General features: G+C 38.2%; 1 protein-coding gene across 7 annotated transcripts in view; it reads left to right on the top strand.

The window, feature by feature from the left end:
* Nucleotides 1–26122, top strand: part of LOC120414214 (axotactin) — a 105981-nt gene that overhangs the window by 56634 nt on the left and 23225 nt on the right. For all 7 annotated transcript variants that reach the window (XM_039575315.2, XM_039575313.2, XM_039575317.2 and 4 more), the window contains 8 exons: nucleotides 424–643; nucleotides 5703–5838; nucleotides 16699–16983; nucleotides 17042–17766; nucleotides 22765–23630; nucleotides 23696–23913; nucleotides 23967–24366; nucleotides 24424–24671. In XM_039575315.2, the coding sequence (XP_039431249.1) occupies nucleotides 424–643; nucleotides 5703–5838; nucleotides 16699–16983; nucleotides 17042–17766; nucleotides 22765–23630; nucleotides 23696–23913; nucleotides 23967–24366; nucleotides 24424–24671 (3098 nt within the window). The remainder of the gene's footprint in view (nucleotides 1–423; nucleotides 644–5702; nucleotides 5839–16698; nucleotides 16984–17041; nucleotides 17767–22764; nucleotides 23631–23695; nucleotides 23914–23966; nucleotides 24367–24423; nucleotides 24672–26122) is intronic.

Here is a 26122-nt window from a genome sequence, read left to right as displayed (position 1 = left end):
TATTAATTTTAGACTAGCCAGCCTGAAGGGGTTTCTGGAGCATACAGGATCCGATGAAGTTTGAATTTCGAGAATTTAGATTATAAGTTTTGTTAGTCCTTTAATATCAAGCCTCAAAGCCATTTTGCTCAAAAATCTAAATCTAAATGTTTGATATTTGGTAGATTCTTTTCAATCAAGAAAATCTGAATAATATTTCATCAGTTAACAATATGAACCCCGGTCAATGAATTTCTACTACTTATTGATTGAAGCATGATATAAAGCAGGTACCCACTTCAATCAACCAAACTACTCTGTGCGCCCATAAAAGCTCCCAGGACACTCTCACCAGAGTACACAACGCTCGCCGTGTCCCGACGGTCGCATCAACAAAAGCACCGTCAAGAAATCTCATAAATTTTGTTTAATTAAATTTTCCAGATTATGCCGTGAAATATCATTCCAATTCCGGACCCGTCTGCCGCACGGACTGCTGGTGTACCACAACGTCAAGACCCCGGCCGGCATCAAGCTCGATCCGTACGCGCTGTACGTCATCGTCGAGAAGGGTCAGCTGAAGGTGGTGCACGTGTTCGGGAATCACTCGACCAGCGTGACCGTCGGCGAGGGCCTCAACCGGGACGAGTGGCACAGTGTCATGGTGAGTATTCAGCAGTTGCCCGGATTTGGACTGTTGACCAAAGCGAACGGACGACACTCTGTCAGTTCATAATAATTGCTTTCGTACACAGTTATTGGGGTGTTTGTTTGGCTTTGACTTGCTGTTCTGGTGCAGTGTTGTGATGGCGTGGCTCCGTCAATGTCATTTCTCCGAAACAATCTTTAAAGTTGTATTAAATCTAGGTTCGAAACTAGGTTTGGAAATTGAAAGCTACAAAATTAATAAAACAGATAGAATAAAATTAACTTTAGCCATTCTTACGAAAGAAGGATTTGCATCTGAAAAAAATATCTACGCAAAACTTTCAAAGATTCCGTTTTCGGGTTACATACAACCTAGGACAAAAGTTCCATGTTCATTTTCCAGAATATGATGATTGTATCAATTTTCTAAAGAACTCATGGACGAAATATACATCCCCGTTACCGCATTTTGTAGGAACAAGGTTAATGAAGATATTTTTGTATGTCTTGCGTGTGACGAGTTGATTCAGTCATAGAGCGTCCCGTCCCGGGAAAAAAATCCCGGGAATTCCCGGGATTTCCCGGATAAATATATATCCCGTTTCCCGGGAAATTTGTAAATTTCCCGGGAATTCCCGAAATTCAAGCGGAAGTATACATTTTCCTAACTTCTTGGCACTTTATTTTATTCAATTCAATTTACCGTTCTTATAAATTATCAGTTCGTATGATAAATTCATATTAGTGTATATTTTAAAAAGTATTAGTTTCTGATGCTTTCACAACTGGGATCTTGTTTATTCGTTAAGCAACAAAAAATACGATATTTTGGAATGAAAATTAACAGTTATAATTCTAATTAGTTTTTCAAACGAAAATTGTTGTTATATCATTTGAAAATAAGGTACCCCTTTCTGTCAAAATATATTTTTTTTCGTTTTGTTTACTATGACCAAATTGGATGAAAATTGAAAAAAATATCCTTAAAGAGGGCTGTGCAAGAAGAATTTGGTTAATTTGTTTAAAAGTGTTAACAGTTTAATGTTGAAAATTTATATAGCACTTAAGCTAACAAGGGCGTAATAGGTTTATTATGAAATAGTGTCTAAACTACTTTTATTGCTATGAAAATTCTTTTAGTCGAAGTCATTTATTAAGCTGAATCATTAAAAAAACTACTTCGTATTATATAGAAGGTGTCCAAAAAATGCAAACATATTTCAAAATATCGCTCCAAATATTTTTAAACTTTGAGTTGTGATTTTATAAAAATAATATTTCTAGTGAAAAAGCTGATTCATAATGTGAATTCAATGCTTATCTATTTATTCATGAGCTCAAACAATTTCAGATTCCCGGAATTTCCCGGGAAATTTGTTGAAAATTTCCCGTTTCCCGGGAATTTTGTAAACCCGGCAAATTGGACGCTCTAGTCATTTTTCTAGGAAACTATGTCTCTCAACTCTTTGTACTCTGGGAAAAATATTCGTTGTACATTTTTCTTTCTGAACCATACTTTTAAAGGATTTTACAATATTTATTAAAAACATTTCAAACGAAAGTTTGTAAAAAACTAAGTTGATTAATTCTTTAGATTTTCGCAAACTATTTCGCGATTTCAAATTTATATTTTTTTTTATTTGGATGAAATTTTGTCCATGCATCCCTATGTGAAAAGAAGCAATTTTGCATAACAAGTTTTTCCATAGAAGTCTCCATACCATTTTGCGGGCTGGTCATACAAAAGGGGTACGTTAACATAGAAAAATCTGTTTGTTGAGACGAGTTTTTTTGATCGATTTGGTGTCTTTGGCAAAGTTGTAGGTGATAATTAGGACTACCAAAGAAAAAATAGTTACACTCTCAAAAAAATAACCAATTTATTTATGTAACATTTTGTTAACATAAAGATGGATTCCCCCTGTTGTTTGGCCATTAGGGTGACCTACGTCGTATTAGGGTGGACCAAAAAAATGTTGTTTTCGTCGATTTTCGCAAAAACCTCATTTTTCAAAAAATTATAACTCCTTGCAATTTCAACAGATTTTTGATTAGATAGAATTTAAGAAAAAATAGTTTAAAGTTTCAAAAATCTAGCCTTATATCTGAAAAGGTCGTATGAAAACTTGAAATGCAGTTTTCAAGGTCTCGGGACCAAAGAGCCTCTGTCTGAAAATATTTCTATCGGATTCCTCGGACAATTTCACGTAACATATGTAAAAATGGTGAAGTTTCATTAACAAGATTTGGAGATATGATTATTTGAAAATAAAAACTGGGTTTTTCGACGCTCCGCGCGCAAAAACAGGAAAATTACGAAAACGGGGAAAATCTACTTTTTTTTCACTCAAACTGCAATAACTTTAAAATTTAAGCGATGACCTATACATGTTTGGGTACCAAAATTTTCGTAATTGAAAGATTATAAAAATATTTCCAGACATAGACTCTTTGGCCCCGAGACCTTCAAAACTGCATTTCAAGTTTTCATACGACCTTTTCAGATATAAGGCTAGATTTTTGAAACTTTGAAAAAAAATTGTAAAGAGCCTATCTAATCATCTTTCATTTGCGTACAATACAGCTGAAATCGGTTGTAATGGCACGGAGCTACTATTTTTTGAAAAATGTGTTTTTTTTGCGAAAATCGACGAAAATAACCATTTTCGTCTAATTATTAACCAAATATGGGTCTAATTATTTCGGCCAAAAAACCTTCAGGAAAATTTTGAGCTCGATCGGAGAATTTTTTTCCAATCATGCTGTTTTCTTGTGGAATAGCAGAAAGAAGATTTCTGAAAAAAAAAATCAGAAATGTATTCAAAAAATTTCAAAAAATTGTGTTCAGTCTGTTTAAGGCTGAATCAAATTTGCAATCTTTATTACTTTATTTTTTATTTTTTTTAAAGTTTTTAGCCACCTCTGAAAAAAAACATTTTTTAGGAGCTGAAAAAATTTTCTACAATTTTCTCTCAAAAATTAGAAAATCGCACAGTACGTTATCTTAGATATAGCCTCACAATGAATTTGAACCGATGATAATGATTTTTTTAAAGTGTCACCTGTTAGCCTGTTATTTTTAACTGACGATATCTCGAAAACTACTGGTTCGATGTCAATGTTAAAAAATTAAACGATTGTGAAATCTTCTGATCTCATTGCTGAAAATTATTTTAAAATTTGAGCTGAAATATGAAATAGGGAATTTCAACTATTTGTAGGGGTTTTCAAAAGATTTGCCGGATTTTAAAATTATGTTTACTGAAAAAATCACAAAATTTCACAAAAGTTTCACCTAAACTGTGCATTTTTATTTATTTTTATTTTTTTCTTTGTGTTTTAGAGGACAAAACCCGCAACTTTGAAGCCATACTATATGTAAAAAATTAAGTTCTTTGAAAAAAAAACAAAATCTAAAAGCCCAAATAATAAATTATTCGACCTTTTTAAAGGACCACCCATAAACCACGTGGACACTTTTTGGAAATCTCAACCCCCTTCCCCCCTCCCCCCCCCTTGAACAATTGTCCATACATAAAAATCTTTTTTGTATGGAGCGTGGACAATCGCCCCCCCCCCCCCCCTCTCCCTAAGATCCTAAGATGTCCACGTGGTTTATGGTTGGTCCCTTAAACAAAAGGCCATATTTTGAAATTATGAAAATATTTTTTGGGAAATATCTAAAATTATACAAATGTTTCGTTTTTGAACATCTAACAAATGGTTTTCGAGCTATCGTCTTTTTAAAAATTAAGCCTAATTGGATGAAACCCGTGGTGTAGGGGTAAGCGCGGTTGCCTCTCATCCAGTCGGCCTGGGTTCGTTCCCAGAAGGTCCTGGTGGCATTTTTCGATACGAGATTTGTCTGATCACGCCTTCCGTCGGACGGAGAAGTAAATGTTGGCATCGGTCTAACCTAGAGGTTAGGTCGTTAGCTCAGTCCAGGTGTAGGAGTCGTCTACCTGGGTCCTGTCTCGGTGGAGTCGCTGGTAGGCAGTTGGACGATCAATCCAAAGGTCGACAGTTCAAATCCCGGAGTGGATGGAAGCTAAGGTGTAAAAAGAGGTCTGCAATTGCCTCAACAACCAAGCCTTCGAACGCTTAGTTTCGAGTAGGAATCTCGCAATCGAGAACGCCAAGGCAATGCTGTAGAGCGAATAATTTGATTTTTTTAAGAAACTTAGAAAAAACCTCATTTTATCAATTTTTATTCTTTGCTAGACAAGCAACCAAGAATCCAATTTTGAAAGCCCAAAAACAAAATTTACAGATCTCAGCCCAGTCGCTGAGATCGCTGAGTCGCAGGAGGAAGCAAAATATTATAAATCGAGATATTGGGGATTTAGGGGGGGGAGATTTATACGTTGTGTTTCACCTTCCTGATTAGGAATATGTTCGATTACAAATATTCTATCGGTGAAAATTGCGTTTTAAAGTAAATATTAGGTTTACGCTAATTGAAGGTAAAAGAAATGCAAAACATCTTGAAATACGACATATAACAAGGATTATTTACAAATTATAAAAAAATTACTTGAGCCACCATACGCCTCTTCTCATGGTACCTTATATGGGAAAGACGCAATCACTGATAGAATATTTTCAATCGAACATATTCTTAATCAGGATGGTGAAACACAACTATCTTCGTATAAATCTCCCATGGGTTATCTCGATTTATTACATATTGCTTCCGCCGTACCGTGCTCAGCCACCCAAATGAGTGCCAAACTGAACCTTTTAGCACTGTTATTTTTGTTGATGATAAAAAGCCATTTCCTCCCAATTCCCGGTGAAGTAAAAAAATAAAATTGCTGATGGGCTCGGAAAAATTTCAAGTTTCCTCATAAATCGCCACCATGCTCAAGCCAAATCACCCAACAAAGCCTGCCCTTTAAACCCCCCGGAAGCCAGCAATTGTGTCCTGTTATGCAAGTAGATAACGACAAACCCCCTAAACCAATTTGGTAATCTCCCCCCTTTACCACACTGAACAGTCTACTCATAGCCCTGATGATGGCATAACCTGCCGCTTCTTCTTCTTCTTATTCTATCCCAACTTTCCCAAAAACCAGGTCCGCATCGACGTCCACGGCGCCCGGCTGATAGCTCGTGTCGATAATCACAAGGAGGAAGTGTACCTGAAGGGACTCAATCACGAAACCAACTACGGCGTCTCGATCAATCTGATGTCGGTCGTGCTGGTCGGCGGTAAGTGCTGCCTGCTTCTGCATATACCTACATGTCCATCACGGCCGGATCCCACAGGAATTTCCGGAGGGAATTTTCTCTGCCCCAAAAACGCTCAACCCATTCTGTGGCGACGGCCTTAAGGTTGGACGGTTGGGTGCATGTTTACAATTTATTACTATCATCAACGTCGTCATTGTTGTCGTTGGGTCCCGTCGACGACGTCTTCATTCTGCATCAGAGTGATGGACGGTCAACTATGGTGGTTACAGTTTGCACTGCTCGAAGGAGGAATCTTCCCTGCTGCTCTATCGTCTGCCGGGATTGAACCGTCATTTTGACAATGTCGTACACGCTACTTTATAGTCCCGGAAGTACGACGAACCAAGAAGCGCAGGGCATGGGATTCTAAAACGCTTATCATGTAGTGGTCGAGAATGTCTTTTTAGTTGGGTTGGACCTAGGGATGATCGAATTCGGCTGGATTGATTTCAGTAGATTTTTGAAAAGTAAATTAAATGAATTCTTGAAATTAATATTATTGCACGAGAAAGTATAAAATTACATTTCGACCATCCCCACTTCAAAAACGTCGTCACCTTTCGGTAACCTATTTTCCAAGACCACACCAACACATCCGCTTCCGGCTTTCCTCACGGGACAATGTCCCCTCCTACATCCAAGATGCTGGGTTGGTAAACTGTCCCATAAACGCCGAGGTTATGAAACCGAACGTGTGTGCATGTGTCCCATCAATCCCGAAGCCCTCTCCCGGGTATATTTTGTCAACGCTTTATGCTATCGAAAATTGACTGGCTGGCTGGCCATGTCAGGAAACGTCAGTTCCGTGAAATCTGTCCCACACCGGTTTCAAAGGTCTTGCAAGAAACGGCAAGCTGTAAAGCGGCTGCTGCTCCGACTTCACCAGACATTTGCAGTCAAATTGGGTCAGACACCGGAAGATTTACGATATTGATGGAAATTCATAAAGCAATTCGTCCTCCGTGTTGGCGCTGCCCGGAGAGTTTGCACTGAGGGCAATTTCCGGTCCAGTGTGTATGCGACGATTTATGAGTCCGGAGTCGGTTCCATATTGAGAACGACCCGTCAGATGCCGAGTCGAGAAGGAAATCTGAGTTAATTTTAGAGCTCCCGTGGGGAGGTATAGCGGGTTGAAGGAGCAGCGGACGGATGTGCAATAGACTCCGGCGACGGCGTCTGACTGTTAACCCGGAACGAAACTGCATTTGCCACTCCGGTGGCGATCGATGTAAATTGAAGAGTTGGGTGGGAGAGAAAATTTATGATGTTAAAGAGCGGGAATTGACCCGAAGCATTTTGACGAAAGGCAATTTTAAAGAAAGCTGCAACGTTTATCTATTTCATGGTTATCATATTTTAAGGAACTTAAACAGCATATTTTGCACTTAAATTCAGCATGGCGCAAAATCGTCTTTTCTTTTTTTATATATTTTTCTTTTTAAATCTAAAATACACAGTAAAAAATCCGATGGTAAAATCGCAAGCAAAAGCATGCACATCACCTTCGTCAAAAAAGACACTCTGCATGTACAATTTTTGTAAACACAAAAAAAGCTGCTACCGACGGGCCTCAACTCAAACCCAGCACCTACAGTAAGGACTGCCGCTTTAGCCCGCTCGGCCATCAGACCGATGAAAAATGGAAAGGATAAACGTAGATGTGAGCTTGACATTTCGGTCAAGTAGGTCTCCCATACTGATGGGCTGCATATTTCAGGTTGTAATATTACACAGAATTTTATAAAATAATGCAAAAAATATTTTACACCCTTTTACACGCAGGTGGATTACTACTTTGTTTGCTGTGTATTGTCAAAACAAATTTCAGAAATCATTTTAAGTACAAAATAAAATTTAGAATCAAATATGAATGGACACATTTTTTTGGTAAAATTTTAAAGTAATGTTTTTAATAAAAAATTTCAATTTTTAGCAATTTTAAAATGCATCTTGAAGGAACAGCATCCCTGCAAAAATTTGCAAAAAATCTGAGATTTTTAAGAATTTTGTTTTTTTTTTATTGTTGATAAGACTGCTTGTTGCAGAGATACAGCCTTCTTACGTTTAAATTTTGTTAAAAAAATAGTTTTTCTTAGTGTCATATAATATGCCCTCACTATTCATCAAGCAATATCTCGAAAACTATTGGTTCGAAATTAAAAACAAGAGTTAATTTTTGAAAGGGCTTAGCACACTTTTTTCAAATTGTAAATATTTTTTATTTGATTTTTAAATTCATAAATTACTATTATAAAACAAATATTATTAAAAAAAATACGAAACATTCACAAAAGATTCATTTTCAACAATTAATATCAAAACAATTAATTCCAAAATATATCAAGTTGAAAGAAGAGGACCAATTGTGTAACATTGAAAATTAACTTGAATTCAAGGAAATTTATAAGATTAAAAAAATGCACGGGTGCTTTTAGTCTAATCTAATCTAATCTATCACAAATTTTTTGCACGGTTGCTTTTAATTCTTTTTTAAATTGCAAAAAAATAACATTATCTATAAATTATACACAAAAAACCTTCTTACAACTTGGAAACAGTGCAATTCATCAAAAAATACGTTAAGTCATTTTCGATTGCATTTCTTAATAAATCTAAATTGATATTTGAAATTTTGTCGATGACAATATTTCAGATTTTTTTTCCAAAAATCACAATTTTCTCAAAAATGTTATCTCTGGTACCAGATTTTGCACCATTCTGTACTCCAGCGCAAAAGATGCCATTTTAGGTCCCCTTAAACACATTTATTATTTTGGAAATTAAACTTGTAAAAATTACAAAATCGAGATTTTTTCCCTTAACAATTTCTTTAAAAGGTCCTTATCATAACCTGCAACTTTTGCCAAAGACACCAAATCGATCAGAAAATCTCTTCTGGAGATACAGATTTCCAAATACTTTATTGGAATGTTATAGAGCAATTCCAGCCCAAAACAGGAATTTTCCAGGTACTTTTTTCTCGACCCTCTCCGATTTCAATGAAACTTTGTAGACATGTTATCCTACGCTCATATAAGCCATTTTTGTGTACAGTCCAGACTCGATTATCCGAAGGCCTCGGAAAAAAATCACTTCGGATAATAGAATTATAAAAAAAAATTCGATGTCTCATTTTTGATGTCCGAACAGCGAGCTTAAGTATGACTCATAAACTACTCTATAATGTTTTAGAATTTTTAAATGGAAGGTCAAAATGGCGATGATTAAGTATTTAAAAAACGCATTTTTAAGTTTTACAGGCAATCAACCATTCAAATTTGACTAAAATAAGGTCGTAGAACTCAAATTTGATGTTTAAAGTGAGAAAATTTAAAAAAAAATTTTTTGTCGTGATTTGATTATTTCAAGTCCTATACAAACCTTCGAATAATTGAGTCTGGACACTCGAGAATGACATTTGAGAAGGGCGTAAGTGTTTTAAATATTTTTGTATTTTGTTATTTAAATATTGCTGTAATTCGTAGCCATTGCATCGTATCAAAAAGTGGTCAAAGACAAACTTGTAGGAAATTACGGGCTTTCTGAAAAAAAATACATTGAAAGAAAAAACACGCCACTTCTATGAGATTTTTTGATTTTGATGTTTGAAAGTCAAATTTGATGTTGAGCCAACAACTTTTTTTTTCTTTTTTTAAGAGTAACGTTTTTCCAAAACCGATTTTCAGACAATTTTACTTAAAATTCGCCATATTGACCACTGTCCTAAGTCCAATCCTTATGAAATTACAGTGGTTTTATAAATATAAAAGTTGAAAAATAGAGGTTTTGGCTATTTTTTGCAATTCTTAAAAAAAAATATACAGCTTGTTCAAAACTGGTATTTTTTGCTCGAAAATCACGTTTTAGACCGATTTTAAGGACGCTGGAAAGTGTGGTAGGACCGTTGCATTTTCTCAACAATAATTACACCTTTTTCATTAAAACGACAATATTGGAATGCCCTACATCAGCTGAGGACCTATACTTTGCGTTGAAAAAAAAAGCTATGCTTTTTGTTGAACAAAGGTTATCCAAAATGTTACTAAATCCCGTTTCCAAAATAATCTTATTGATATTTTTATAATCTTTCAAAGATGCATTCTGAAAATAAAAAAAAAATAAAAACACAATTTGTCATCTCTCATTATGTTACGCCTACTCGAAAAACTTTGTTCCAAAAACACAATGGCTCCATTAATTTGGACCTGAAATCCAGTTTGAAAAGTGCACAAAAGGCACGGACCCCGAGAACACAACTTTTCCCATAATGCTAATTCGTTGCACCAACTACTAAACTATAACGATTCTCGAGAAAAACTTGAACCCTGCTGCAAAACGTGGCACTGACAGACTTTCCCACCCTTCTCACCCCGTGGTTGGGAAATTTTTATTAAGTTCTTCTCGGGGAAAATCCGCTCATTCGACTGGGATTCTCACTGCTCCTCCTGGAACAGGGTAATAAAAATCACAGGTTCGCTCAACTCTTTTATTCTCTTTCCCAGTGAAATGCTTTCTTCCTTGCAGCTTTTGTTCGCGGAAGTCCCTTCTTTGCCAAGAAATTAAATTTACACCCATTAGCATCTGGTGCTAACGAAATAAATTTGTTTCCGCTGGCTTGCGACCGGAAACAGAAGGTGAGTTAAAAGTTCTTTTTTTTTTTTGTTTGGGTTGCAGCAGCAGCAGCCGATGGCAGATTGGATAAAGTTTAAGTTCATTAATTAAATCCCCCCGCCCTCCCTTCCAAATGAGTGTTTCCGAGTCCGAGTTGGGATCATATTTACCGGTGTCAACTCCGGAAGCCCACTTTGGGTCAAGCTAGACTCGAGTTTGCTGTTTGCCAAGGACCACGTCGAAAGCGTTCGCTCCCATTTCGTTGGAAATTAATCCGACAGTTTTATGACAAAAATGCCGTTATTTTCTTCGGAAGAGGACGATGCCGCCGTCGGATTATCTTCTAGAGCTTAGCAATGATAGGCTCTTCTTAGCTACTAGAAAACGGAAGCGCTTCCAACCGTGACGAACATAATAAGCTTTTGGAGTTCTGCCGTTGACAACTGTTTGCGAAACGAGAATTTGGATATTAAATTTTGCCAGAGATAGAGAGCTTTGGCGAGTTTCCCCTCTTGAATTTTGAGAACTGTTTTTTTCTGCAGTCTATAAATATATGAAACCACCCGAGAGTTAGAAGTTTGTTAAGAGAAATTTCTAACAGCATTCAAATTATGTTGACTAAGGTAATAAATTCACACCTTAAAGTTAAACTAAAGTCAAACTGAACATTGAAACAAAATGTTGTTGAGTGTAATAATAATTCAGCTATTCCACGTCTAACAGGAAGTGTCCATATCAAAAGTGCTCTCATTTGCTTCGAATTTTGGCATGGGAGTTCTTTGGTCAAAACAATAAGACCCGTATTTTTTTTTGTCTATATGCCCAACTAATAACCATTCTTATGAATTATGGCGCTCTAGAATATGTTCAGCCGTTCCGGAGATATGATTTTTTGAAAATGTGTTGTTTTTTTTGCAAAAATCGACGAAAAACGTCATTTTTTGGAGCACCCTAAGTGTTTGTTCAAATATTGCGTCCAAAGATTTTCGGAATTTCTTAATTTTTTGTTCGAATTGAAAGACAGGTTGATTCAGAAAATTTCTATATATTTTTGAAGTTATATATTTTTTTACAAGTAATCAAGGTAATAATTGATCCTCACACTTATTTTGACCATTCTAATTGTTGTGCTATACATATTTGTTACAGAACCAGGATCAGAAAAATTTTCGATAAATTTAAAATTTCTAGGGAATTTTGTTGAAAATTTTCCATATCCCGAGAATTTTGCAAACCCGGAAAATTGGACACCCAACCCGAGTCTAAAATAAATTTTCTCGGAAAGTTTTAAATTTTTTTTTTTATTTGGCAAGTGAGTAGCAAAATACTTTTAATGTGATATTTTTGAATAAAAATATTATTCAAAATATTGAACTGATTGTAAATCACAAAATTGTTTTCAGGACGTTTTGAAAATTATCTTGTTTTAATATTCAAAATTTAACATATCGATAGAGAAGATCCTAAATTCATAATTTACTAAATTCTTGCAAACACTCTTCACATCCAAGAATTGTGTGAATACTTTCTCTTTGACCAAAAAATTACAATTTTTGCAGCTTTCCATACAAAAAAGCAAAAAAAAAACAATATCTTAAAAACGTTTTTTTCTGATCGATTTTGCATATTCGGCAAATGTGAAGGTATTGAAGGAAAACATAATAAAATAAAGAATGAAAAAAGAAACCCGTTATTTTTCTATATTGCACATGAAACGGGCTTGCGCAAAATTACCATTTTTTGATGATTTCAATTACTGAAAATGCCATCTTTAAGTTATAACACATGATGGTCAAATTCTTTTGGCAGTTTAGTGCACTTTTGTACAACTATTTTTTCAGAAATAGTCTATAATAATCAAACATCTTCTTAACCATAATTTTTTGAAGAAGAATTTATTTAAAACCATACAGAAATCCATTTTTGTTTTCTATGAAAAAAAAAAACCTAAAATTCAAAATAAAGATTTTGAAATAAAAACGTGAGCTGTCAAATGCAAGAACACGCATGCAGTTTCCTGAAGTCACCGCCAGAGGCGCTGTCAATATTATTTACGTGTGATTTTTGAAAATGTCGTATAAATACATACATAATATGTTCGGAGCGGACTGTAGATTTTGCACTTAAACTTCCGGCGGACTTGGGGAACCACTTGGGAGGGTCGGAAGTATCGCAAACACAAACACAACACTAGAATTTCTCTCACTACTTTCTATTTACGACTAATTTAAAGAATTCTAGCTGTTTCTTCCGACGATCGCGACGCGCTCGAATTGACGTCCGACCGGTTCGGCTGCCTGCGAAAAACTTGTCTCGACGCGCTCACTTCTGCTCGCTGCTCTTCGTTGCGCGCCAAATCCTCTCGCACCACCTTCGTCGTGCATCGTTTGGTCTCCCTCTCTCTCATGTCGTTGTCGAGCCGTCGTCAACGGCGCGTTGTTGCCAGCTTTGACACGCTTGATTTCTCGCGCAGCTCGTTGCGCGCGCTCTCTTTGTTGTTGGCAACGACGCCAGCTGGGTTGCCACTTTCTTTCTCGTTTTGGTCGCAGCAAGCGCAGTGCTGCCAAATCAAAACCAAAAATTTCTTCGAGCTGACAGATTCAGGCTCGAACATAATATTTTTAACAAATTAATTTTTAAACTGAAAATGGCATAGATTCACTTTCATATCAACATAACGATATTCATTGAACCGACTTTAAATGTTTGGAAATTGATTTTTGTAATGTATGTTGTGTGGTTGGCAACACCCTCCCAATTACCATTACCTCGAATTGCCTACAATTTATTATCAACTATTCAATTTCACCTCTGCTGTCTAGCATGAGATATCCAATTAGGCCCCACTCATACACACACACAAGCCTTTTGAACAAGCCTTCTTGAACACAGAATTCAATCAAGCTCCCATTTTGATTAGTACCCGCTCATCCGAATGGAACATCCTTAATCACAAAGCAACAACAACAACACCTGACCCAGCAAGGTTGTCGGGTTGTCGGGGGGTGTAATCCTCGCCAGATCCCACGTAAGCCTTTTGTTTACCTTCCAAATGTACATCGCACGTAGTAGTTAACTCATCGGCTGAGCCATTACGGCGCCATCTTTTACAGCAATCAATTTTAGCTCTCAGGACACAACGCCCTGCTTCCCTGCTTCGAAGTACATTGTCTAAGTATAGTTTGATAGAGTCGTCGACGGTTCTCCACCCGGACTATATTCATCTAATCACATTTAATTTATCTAGACTGTTGCTGCTGCAAGTATTGAGTCCTTTCTCCTCCTAGAAGAAAGCGTCCTCCCTTCACAGAAGTCGAGGCGAGCCAGACTCGTTTTAAAACAAATAAGCTCTTAATTAAGAGGCAAACAGTATAGCTTCTCCGAAGGAAACGGGCTCTCTGGTCTTTCATGGGAAATCCTTCCGGCTGTTCGACTTGGACTCTGAATAACACGCAGAAGGTGACACATTTCTCAGACTTTTGAGAAGTGTCCTCCGTCGTCCTCCTTCAAGATGATATACCTCCTAGTTGAGTTGAACGATAAGACGGCAGTTCCAATGGGACGACACATGTCACACACTAACGATAAGCACGTGATAAAATCCTGGGGGTCGTTGCCGGAGGTGACGGGTTGTCTCTGCTTCGAAGATTAGCACGAGAAATTGAAGTAATTTTAGGGCATATGTTATAGGGAACGAGGGCAGGGGTGGTCAAGGAATCAATTTGATCGAGATTCTGGAACTTTTAAAGTCATCATTTTTAGTAGAATTCACAGTCAACACTATGCCTGTCGATCTTCTCGATATCAATGTTGCTCCAGTTGTCATTTTTTTTAAAGTTCCTTGAAGTAGCATGCTTTGATTTTACGTTCTATAATTTGATACCTCCCGCTCTCGACGCGACGGTCCCTTCAATATCGACAACCAGAGAGTAGGGAAAATATACCCTTTCTAATCCAACACCTATCTTCGTCATATGGAGGGTTTGATGCTCGATTAATGTGTGTGTGTGTGTGTGCAACCAACCAAACGGGACCACGCGGCCACTTCTTACAAATTGAGTTGTTTCCATGTATTTTTAGATCTACATTCTATACATGCAAATAACTCGCATAGGCATTTGGAAGGTGTTAGCTCTGCCGAGCTTCCGTGACCCATTTCTACGCTGGCTAGCCGAGCGCGAGGTACTTCTGCTTTATCGACAAGCCCCGCCCTAAAGAACGTTTGCATCAATCGGATTCAAACGTTATTTAGAACTTCCGAACCCTTATCAAATGGACAAGGACCCAGCGCGTATATAGTTAATAGTAACAGTATTCCTAATTCCAGTCACAGCTCACCAAGCCGTGATGGCCTAGTGGTTAGCATTTTTGCTTACCAATCCAAAGGACGGGGGATCGAACCCCGAATCGAGCGACTTTGATTTTTCGTTCATGTTCAGAGTTTCGAGATTAATATTTCCTTAACTTTCTCGTTGTGAGCAGATGGGAATCGAACCCAGGACCATTCGCTTACAAAGCGAAAGCATAGATGGCATACGTATCGCATCAAAATATCTACTCAACGTTAATTCTTTGACTGGCGTAAACTAAAAACCTGTCCGACCCAGCAAAACTATCTCAACTTTCGATTCCATCGCCTCAAAAGACCCATCGTACTCGAAAAGCTCGTTTGATGTTTGCTTCGCCGCATCGTCGGTATTTCCAAATTTAAAACTCACAAAAGTTAAAATTTTACAACAAACGAGGCAACAGTTGCAAATCGAGAACCACCGGTCGCGACCTCATTCAGCAATCTCATCCTTGTCGCCACTTGTGGTACAAGAATTGGCTTGGCACACCGGTCCGCTGGTATGTCCGTTTCCTTTTCTCCGCTCCGTCACTTGTACACTCAGGGTTTGATGCTCGATTAATGCTCCAAAAATAATTTTTAGGCTATACACTTACCAGCAACAGCACCGCCTCAAGTAAGCACGCAAATTTATGCCATTTACTGGCCAAAAAGATCAAATTTAATGCACTTTTGATCATAATTTCTATTTTGCGAGACCATTTCTTATCATTTTGGTGGCACACACATCTACACGCAAGATCAGAGGTTAACTGCTAAACGAAAGTAGCCATCAATATCTTTTAACTTGCGCTAACGATTTCAAAGCGCTTCAGATATAAAGTTGCTTCCAACTTCCGGCAACATGTTCTTTTGCGGAATTAGTTAGAAACATGTAAATAGTTAGCAAGCGCCATCAAAAAAAAAAACAAACGCGCTAAGTCTTTTGACGTATGAATTTTGACGACCCATTCCAATCGAAGGCTGAAGAAAACCGAACGAGAAGCGAAGGCAAATGAAGAACAAAGGGTGGCCACCAACACCACCAGCAGCGCCTGTTGGAGTGAGCCAGTGATGCCAGGAAATTTTCTCTATAAATGCTACTTTTCGTGAGTGTTCGCTTGAAATTTCATTGATTGTGGCAGCACTAAGCAGACCCAAAAGAGCGCTGGAAGAAAAAAAGAACTAAGCTGAAAATAGGAAAGGGGGGGGGGGGGCAATGCACTCGACTGTTTAGAATGCATTTGGGAAATTTGTTTTTAAATGCTTGTTAGAGGAATAGCATAACTTTTAATAAAAGTGAAAATAAACAGAAATGTTCACAAAAAGTTGCTCTACTCGTTGGTGTTCTTGGTTTTAGTGAATTTCAAGGAACACTCCAGATTATCCAGCATCATTCAAACACGACCGCTTATTAGGCTTAAAATGGGTATATTTCCCCTACCCTGTAGAATATTTGAATTTTATATTTTCAAATTTCTGGAATATTTAAAAAAAAAGTCAACAGTTGTTACATTTTATTATTACGTGGGAACATCTGCTACCAGACTACATTACAGTGACTGTCCTCCGGTTCCACGATGGAGCAAATTTTGAGTGTGGGAAAGTTTTCCGGAACATGGTCCTTGTCTTTCAGCGAAGCTCAGCTGATGGTATCTTTTGCCTGTCTGTGCTACAACGAAAAAGGGATGTTCGTTGGGCTCAGGAAAATGGCGAAAATTAATTACCCAGATAAGCCAACTCTAAAGTAGAACATTCATTTTGGGGAAGCCCTCCGTCAATCTATGGAAGAAATATGGGTCTAATTTAAGGGCGGACCTTTAGTTTCAAAACACACACACACACACACACACACACACACACTAAATTTCACACTTTTTATCCCATTTTTTTCCGTCCAGGTCTCAGCTCGGAGGAGAAGCTGCACGGGGTCAAGTACATCATCGAGTCCTTTGTCGGGTGCATCCGGAACGTGGTGCTGAGCTCGGGCAAGGCCGCGTCCGACCTGTTGCCCATTACGCCGCTGATTGCGACCAAGCACGAGAACGTCAAGGAGGGCTGCCGGAACATGTGCCACACGCGGCAGAACCTGTGCTTCAAGGGGTCGCGCTGCATCAACCACTACTACGACATCTCGTGCGACTGCTTCGGGACCAAGTACGAGGGCGAACACTGCGATATCTACAGTGAGTCTTTATTTTCTTGAGGAAAAACATAGCAAATATAAATTCATAAAAATTTCAGCCGCAACAGTATTGACGCTGCGTGGCTCCAGCTACGTGTCGTACCGAATCTACGACTGGAAGGACCGCATCCACTCGTCCGTCACCCGGATCAGCATGATGTTCAAGACGAACTACGACGACTCGGCGCTGTTCTACGCCAGCGGCGAATCGCTCAAGCCGCAGTACATTGCGGCGTCGGTCAAGAACCACTCGGCCTACATCGAGATGGACTTTGGCGACGGCGTCATGACGGCCGTCCTCGGGCAGGACCTGACCAAGCACTACTGGCACAACCTGACCATCTTCCACGACCGGAACCAGGTTACGGCCATTCTGGACGACCACTTGAAGATAATGGAAATCCCCGGGGAGGTGCACAATCTGCTGTTCGATCCGGAGATTTACTTCGGAGGTGGCCCAAATCTGTCCAAGCGAAAGGGGCTGGCCTCGAACAACAACTTTGTCGGCTCGCTCAAGTACGTCTTCTACAACGACATTTCGGTGCTGTTCGAGCTGAAGAAGGGCAACCCGAAAGTGCACTACATTGGCGTCCTGGAGGAGGAGTTCACCGAGGCCGAGGTGAACGTCATCCCAATCACGTTCTCGTACGCCAAGTCCCACATCTGGTGGCCCATGAGCAACGTCCACACGCTGGACCTGAAGTTCGACTTCAAGAGCAGCAAGGCTACGGCGGTGCTGGCGTACAGTGAGGTCAAGACCAGCGAGGGACTCGGATTCTGGGAGGTAGGAATAAAATTTGTTATTTTCCCAAAAGGAAGCCACATTCATCCCCACGTGCGTGACCATAAAAACATTCAAAAACGTGCTCAGATTTTTCGGGGCAAACCATCAATATGTTCCGTCTCATACTTGCTTGTGGCTCTTGCTTGTTCACTGAAATGGAAATGCTACATATTTTACTACGAGCAGTGCCAGCAGGGAATTCCATGGTCACTCTTCCACAAAATATGGTAAACCATGAAGAGAAGGAAGCCTTCAGAAAAACTAATCCATTGTGTCCTCCACATACACTCGTTTATCTTCATGTAAACTAGTTGGAGGTCGAAGAGAAAAGTTTCAGCCAAACCAATATGCTCGTCTAAGTACATTGCTGACTGCATGATTTGAGCCACAGAAAACTTGTCTAAATGTGTCACAAATCATTCAACCACCGCTGTGACCATAAAATAGCTCAAACCTAACGTTCCTCTTCCGGGTCCACACACACTCTTTCACACACACCGAAACTCTTTCCTCGTTTTAATGTCATCATAAAATCAACTTTCAGCTGTGTGACGAGGATGTCCGGAAATGCTCTTATCATGTTTTAGTAATTTTATTACCAGACTCTGAGAAGGAGAATGTTTGCAACTAATGATGCTCTGTTTTGAAACACGTTGCCATCTAGGCTGTGTTTGATTTACTTCCCCGTATTCACAAACATGTCCTTAATGTGATTTATTTTCCAAATAATCAGTATTGAAAACAACAAACTATCATTTTATTATTCCTGCTCCAAAATGTCGGAGAGTATAGCGACCGTCAATGTAGATTGTGAGTTCTCTTTCTATGGATCTTGATTTCCAGCGAGATCATTCTCTTTCTATCAGTTCTTCTCTTTTTCTCGTCTACGCGCTCGCATCGAAGATTTTTTTGTTCTCTCACCTCTCGTAAAACTGCGTTGGTAAAATTGGTATTGTGGCTGCTTTATAGTTGAGTAATTCTCTAGAATTTGGCTTTTTTAATTTTTTATATTTTTTTTAAATTAAAATAAAACTTTATCCATGAATTCCCTATGTCAAAAGAGGCCGTTTTGCACCATTGACTTTTCCATTAAATTTTTCGGGTTGGTCATACAAATTGAGCTTGTGAATATTAGAAAATCTATATCTTGAGAAGTAATTTTCTGATAGATTCTTCAGTAAAGTGCTAGTTTATGATAAGGAATTTTCAGAGAAAAGGATATACCGAAAATATCATTATTTTGATATGATTTTCAATCACTAATATTTAAAGAAGTTTATTTTCGCATTTTTATGGTTTAAATCTGCTACCGGAGATATGAAGTTGTGATTTTATTTTTAAATATCGAAAATATTATCAAATGAAAGCACACAAATCAGCAAAATCAAATTTGCAGTCAAAAATGACTTAACACCTCTTTTTTTATAAGGTGGTCCGTTTTCATGCTTAAGGCATTTTAGGTTTAAATTCTTTAAAAAATCAAACAAAATAATGAAAATAGTCAATATATCAACATCGTCTATCTGCTATCCTGCTCACGTCAGTTGATGTTTACTAGAGAGAGTCTTTAATCTAGAGCTTTCAAAAACACTCAAAAAGAAAATTTAAATTTTTGGTGCTTGAAAAAAAATCAGATTTTTTTTGACAATTAAAAACACTTCATTATGGAGGTCTAAATGCCGAAAATCCCTGGACGCAATATTTGAACAACCCCTTACCGCAGCGAGGAAGGCAAAAGGGCACTAATATTTGACATTTTCGAACATAAGATTTTCTTTTCACCAAATTTAAACTTTAAGAGGCAACAACAACAATGTAAAAAATGGTAGGCAATTTTATTTAAACTTGTAGTTTGTTGTTTTATTAGAACCGTAAAACGGGGTGACTTTGATAGCCGGGGTGACTTTGATAGGTTTGCGATTTTTCCGCAAAATGAAGAGTACAATTAAAATACGTAAGGAATGGGTTAGAGACATACTGACCGTGGTAGAGAAGTGTTCAAAGTACCTCAAGAAGAACTTTTCATAAAATTTTGACAAGTTTAAAAAGTTAGTTAACTATAGTTGAGAAAATGTTGATGAAAGTCATTATTTTAAACTTCTCAAAGTGTCTTGATTTTCTCAATGAACATGATTTTTAATCGGAAAACGGAATGCATTTTCGGATTCTTTGGACAATTTCCCACTAGAAGAAGGTTAAAAAAGTTTGTAAATAATAAATAATATGCGTTTTTGAAACACAATTTAAAAAAATCTCCAAATTAAAAGGCAATTTCAGTTGAACAAATTTCATGTAAAATGTGAAAACTTGTGATTCGTGCTTCAAATTCAGTATAAAATGCAATATAAATCGATAATTTTACAAACAAAACTAGTTTTAGCAAATTTCAGGCAAAATTCCGACTTTTTAACAATTTTACCTAAAATTTATATGTATTTTGCTAAAAAGCTTATACACTTAGTTAACTAAATATAAACATTGTTTTTTTTCTTTAAAACTATATCAGCTACTTTAGTGATGGTACATTTAACGTACAAATAAAGTTTGAACATCTTAAATATGATTTTAACAAGAAATACTATGACTATCAAATCAAAGTCACCCCGGAATTAAAACTAAGAATTTTTAACGTAACTATTTTTCTAAACATTAGTGAAAAACTTTTTTTCCGAAATAGTGCATGGACTTTGTGTGATCTACCCCAGTACATGTTTTAACAATAATAATCTTGAGAAAAACCATACCTGTTGGAAAATATTCTAAAAACAAATTGAAATCCTATCAAAGTTACCCCGGTTTACGGTACCGATAGCCTGTTATCAAAGACTGTGCTTCAAGTTTCCTAGCTTGATGTTCCGAGAAAAACGCGTTTTGGTGTTTGACCTTAAATAAACAAAAACGAGAGCACGCAATGTAACTAATAACAAACACGTTTTGTTTTGCTGACCGAAGTTATGTTGAATTTGGGTGCTGGAGTACCGTGTTATAATTAAAACGTTACTTAATCCACCTTTAGGTGGTTGGTGCCTTCCTCGCATAGTGAAAACACTACACAGCCTCAAAAAAGTGTATAAATAACACTTATTTTTTTCAAAATATTCGAGATCCGGCCTCGAAAAAAGTGTATCAAAAACACTAAAGTACTCATGACCTTTGATAGGGTTGTCAGATCTTCAATCTTTTGGGCTTGTTGGAAAGGTCTTTTGATTACCTATCCAACGATGTGTCGCATGATAGATCCGGACAACTTTTTCATCAAAATATTTTAGATCCGGCCTCAAAAAGTGTTTAAATAACACTTAAGTGCTCATAACTTTTGATGGAGTTGTCAGATCTGCACGGACTTACAGACATACACACGCACAGACATTTGTTCAGAATCTGATTCTGAGTCGATAGGTATACGTGAAGGTGGGTCTTCAAGGTCGAATAAAGAAGTTAATTTTTCGAGTGATTTCATAGCCTTTCCTCATTGATGTGAGGAAGGCAAAAAAGTTTACGGTATTCGAAATAGTCGAAACCTGTGTCAAACGCGTTCTGACCTGAAATCCCTTTGCCCTTTGTCGCACTTACATCAATTTTCAGGCTGTGTCAAGATAGCACGACATAATTGAAACTTTTTTCATATGAAAAGTGATAAAAATGCACGGAGTTTTTTCGGTTTTTATTGAATATCTCAGGACTGAAATCGAATTTTGGAAATCTGTGAAGGTCAGAAGGTGAGGCATTGTGAGCTGCACAAAAATATTTTGTAGTATCCTAAACTGGAAAAAAGGATCGAAAACTAAAACATTCAACAACAAATTCCTAATCCTTCAACTTTACCAAAGACTCGAAATCGATCAGAAAAAAATAAACATTTCGTTCGCGGTCGAATTGCTTTAATTCAATTGATATCTCTTTTGAAACTTTATTGTACAGTGAGTCAAATATTTGTCCGTACCCCCCCGTACGGAAAATGTTTGTGATATAAAAGTACATAAAATTCGACTAAAGTACCATGTTTTATACATCAATCGACGCGGCAGAATGTCTTCTTTAAGACACTGTCATTGGATTTGCAAAAAACTTTTTCTAAAAAAATACAAAAATAGTTTACTGAAAAAAGTCAAAAAAAGAGGTCAAATAATTGTCCGTACCCCTAATAAAAGTACAAAATCTGATCGATTTAAGTGAATTAATTTATGAAATGTTGTTTCTGTGTCAAATACTAGCACCTCTAGCCAGTTTGTGACAACTTTGAACTTCTGATAACTTTGTTTAGTTAGTTTATATTAAAAATTGGTTTAAATTTAGTTTTTTTAGGTAAAACTTATAAAAAATTAGTTTATAAACAACTATTTTTATAAAATAGCTATTTTATGTTGTAAGAGTCTCTATTGAACAAGTTTCAACAATATTTGTTCAAAATATACATTGTTTTCATCTTTTTTTATTGATATTTTTCGACCAGAATTACTGTTTCGGAACAATACCGGTAAACAATCCGGATTGTCCCGGAACCGGTTTAACCCCTCGAGGGGAAATTTTGTGGTGGTCAGATAGAGGACAAAAAAACCCACCTCTTGCAATTTGAAGCATCCAATTTCGTCCACTACAGCCTGATTACGAGTCCCAAGTCTGAAATTTGACATTTTCACTTTTCGTGCCGAGAATTTCTGTACCGTCCTGGGTCAGAATGTTTTGCTTGGGGAATTTGAAAATTTCAAATTTCAGATTAGGGACTCGTAATCGGGCTGTAGTGGACGAAATTGGATGCTTCAAATTGCAAGAGGTGGGTTTTTTTGTCCTTTATCTGACCACGTCGATTGATGTATAAAACATGGTACTTTAGTCGAATTTTATGTACTTTTATATCACAAACATTTTCCGTTAGGGGGGTGTACGGACAAATATTTGACTCACTGTATATGGAAATAGTTTCCTGTCGGACCTCGAATATAAAATGTGTCAATTTGTGTTCATCTCAATCTCAAAATGTTCATTTCCCCTCCGCAGATTCGCCTCGCCACGGACCGGCTCAGCTTCGAGCTGTGCCCGGACGTCACGAGCAACATCACCCACAGCACGTACATCCGGATCGACAACCCGACGTCGTGGCACGCGATCCACCTGACGTACGAGCACAACGAGATCAAGTTCGTGGTGGACTTCCGGCACGAGGTGACGCAGCTTTACGGGTTGTCGTTCAACGTGGGTGACAAACTGATCATCGGAAGTAGCTTGAAGGCGGCGGCCTCCGGGTTGGTTGGATGTTTGCGGGACTTGAAGATCAACGGGGTTGAGATCGAGCCGAGGTTTTTGGTGAAGAGTGAGCGGGTTGTTGGGGATGTGTCGTTGGATAACTGCAAGTACGTGGATCCTTGTAAGAAGCCGAATACTTGTGAGCATGGCGGGAAGTGTTCGGTGAAGGACGATGGGATTCAGTGTGAGTGCAAGGACACTGGGTATGTGGGGAAGAACTGTCACTTTACCAAGTTCAGGAAGACTTGCGAGGAGTTGGCATTGCTGGGGTATTCCAAGTCGGACGTCTACTCGATTGATATTGATGGTAATGGGGTGTTTCCACCGGCGCGGGTCAAGTGTGACTTCCAGAGTTTGGCTAATGCTACGAAGACGATAGTGGAGCACAATCTCCCATCGCAGGTGGATGTTCGATCGTATAAGGATGAGGACTTCAGCTTCCACATTCAGTATCGGGAGTTTAGCGCAGCGATGCTGCAGGAACTCATTTCGCACTCTCTGTACTGCACACAGTACATCAAGTACGACTGCATCAAGGCTCCGCTGGAACTGCACTCTGCAACGTGGTTCAAGTCTTCAAGCAACAACAATACCGTGGATTCGTTAGGGGAGGTAAAGAGGTAACGGCGGATGTTGAGATCTCGTAGGTTTGCTGTAAAACATTCTAACTAGAATCATTTAATAGAGGAACCTGTCCCTGTGCGTTGAAGGATAGCTGCGAAGGATCCAAGCACAGCTGTAGCTGTGATGCTAATGTGAACCGTTGGGTATCGGACGAGGGTTACTTCAAGGAACCTCCAAACCTCGGTATCACTCAAATGTACTTCCTCCAGCAGAAGGAAATGTTGGACGAAGAATCGCAGGGTCGTATTACGCTGGGTCCGCTGGAGTGTGTTGAAACTAGTAAGTACTCGTCATCCTTTTCAGGTTTCACAATTGAACCTTGATCCCTTCAGACACCCAAAAGTACGTCGTCACCTTCACCACGTCACAATCCTTCATCGAGGTGCCCGGCTGGCGCAAAGGCGACATCGCGTTCTCGTTCCGAACCACCGGCGAAAAGGCGATCCTCCTGTTCCAACCCCCGATCCGCTCCAACTACCCGTCCTTCATGGTGGCCCTGACCGGGGACTACCAGCTGACGTTCAACTTTACCCTCAATACGGGAACGCCCAAAACGCTGGTCATCGACACCAACCGCAAACTGAACGGCGGCGAGTGGCACAAGATCTGGATCGATTACAACGAGCACCACGTGCGCTTCATGATCAACACCGACACCCGGATGGTGGACCTGCAGCCGGAGGAGGAGTTTGGACCGTTCGAGGGCAGTATGTTTATTGGAGGAGCACCCACGTGAGGCTTGATCATCTAACCCAAACTTTTCATAACGTAACGACTCCCTTTTTTCAGTGAAATCTCCAAAAAGTACACCGTCAAGCAGGGCCTGATTGGGTGCTTCCGCGGGTTGGTCGTCAACGGGGAGATCCTGGACATTTACAGCTTCATGTCGGTGCACCTGTCCGAGATCATCAAGGACTGCAAGCCGTCGTGTGTGCCGAATCCATGCAAGAATGGCGCGTACTGCCGGGAGCTGTGGAGTACGTTTGAGTGCGTGTGCAAGAACCGGTGGGCCCATCTGGGACAGCACTGCGAAACGAGTGAGTACCGTATTTTCTTTTACCGTCAGTGGGGGTGACATTGGGTCTGGGGGGTGAGATTGGGTCAAAGTGATTTTTTACGGATTTTACCATTTTTCAGGTTATTCTCAATGAAACTGAATTCTGTTAAAAGGGTTGTGTAGGGGACATCTTAAGATGACTTCGCTGAAAAAATCTCGTTCCTAGAATAAATCCTGTTATTTTGGCAGATGTCTAAAGTTGGGGTACGTTTTTGGCCAAAAATGACCTCTCGAAAAATCATTTTTCTAATATTTTTGTTAGAATTGCTCGAAAACTACCCAAATGTTTGAAAATCTCCACTTCAAACATTGTAGCGTGTCAATACGATTCCCTCGAACAAGAAACGCTGTTGGATGACTTGTTTTTACCATATCGTTGTATGATGCTCAATATTAGTTTCATTTGACCCAATGTCACCCCCTCTAAGGGGTGAGATTGGGTCAATTTTCAAACTATTGGCATTTAAAGTAGTGTTCATCAAAATCCACCATATTTTGGGGAAATTCTAGTAAACTATCTAAGAACAAATCTACTTTGATAGATTTTCGATGTTATTTAAATTGTTTTTGTTATTAAGAAATTTAGAGAGGTTTATCGTTTTTTGACCCATAGTCACCCCCCAGTCTTGGTCCTTGTCCTGGTCTGAAATTATCTTCATTTTCATGGAAAATATGTTGACCCGAGCAGACGGAAATAACGTGGGAATAACATTTTTTGATATTTGAAAATACTAGGCCAATAACATTTTATGTTATTTATAACAAGTTTTGTTATTCGCCGTTATGATTTTTTTGTTATTGGATTGTTATTGTAATAACAGACTAATAACATTTTGAGTTATTCTTCGAACAAATCTTAGTTATTATTTTTTGTTATTTTAACAACTAATCCCAATAACAGTTGGAGTTATTTTTCCATAACAAAAAATGTTATTCCCAAGTTGTTTTGGCTTTTAACTAATACCAGACCAATAACAAATTTTGTTATGATAACATAAACTGTTATTAAACTCTTATGCAAAAATGGATTTTGTAAGAATATTCCATAACATTTTTTGTTATTTTAACAGTATTTGTTATTGAAATGGCATGAATTTTGTTATTACCGTCTGCCCGGGGAACAAGAACATTGAGCCATGTCAAACCTCTTATGAACGTTTAATTAAACGGAATGGCATGTAATTTATGAAAACATAAAATTTGGTTTTGGAAACAAACTGTTAGTGGTCAAATATTGATGAAATATGTTATTTGGAATCATTCGCGAATATATTTGTGAAAAATTTTACGAAAATTACATGTTTCATTCCATTTTAAAATTGTCCGAGGATTCCAATTAAAATATTTTCAGACGTAGGCTCTTTGATCCAGAGGCCTCTAAAACCGAATTTTATGTTTTCATACGACCTTTTCAAATATTTGGTTAGTTTT

Source organism: Culex pipiens, chromosome 3, assembly GCF_016801865.2.
Source record: "Culex pipiens pallens isolate TS chromosome 3, TS_CPP_V2, whole genome shotgun sequence".
Classification (NCBI taxonomy): domain Eukaryota; kingdom Metazoa; phylum Arthropoda; class Insecta; order Diptera; family Culicidae; genus Culex; species Culex pipiens.
The sequence above is the reverse complement of the archived record's forward strand: the minus strand, read 5'-3'. Positions and strand labels throughout refer to the sequence as shown.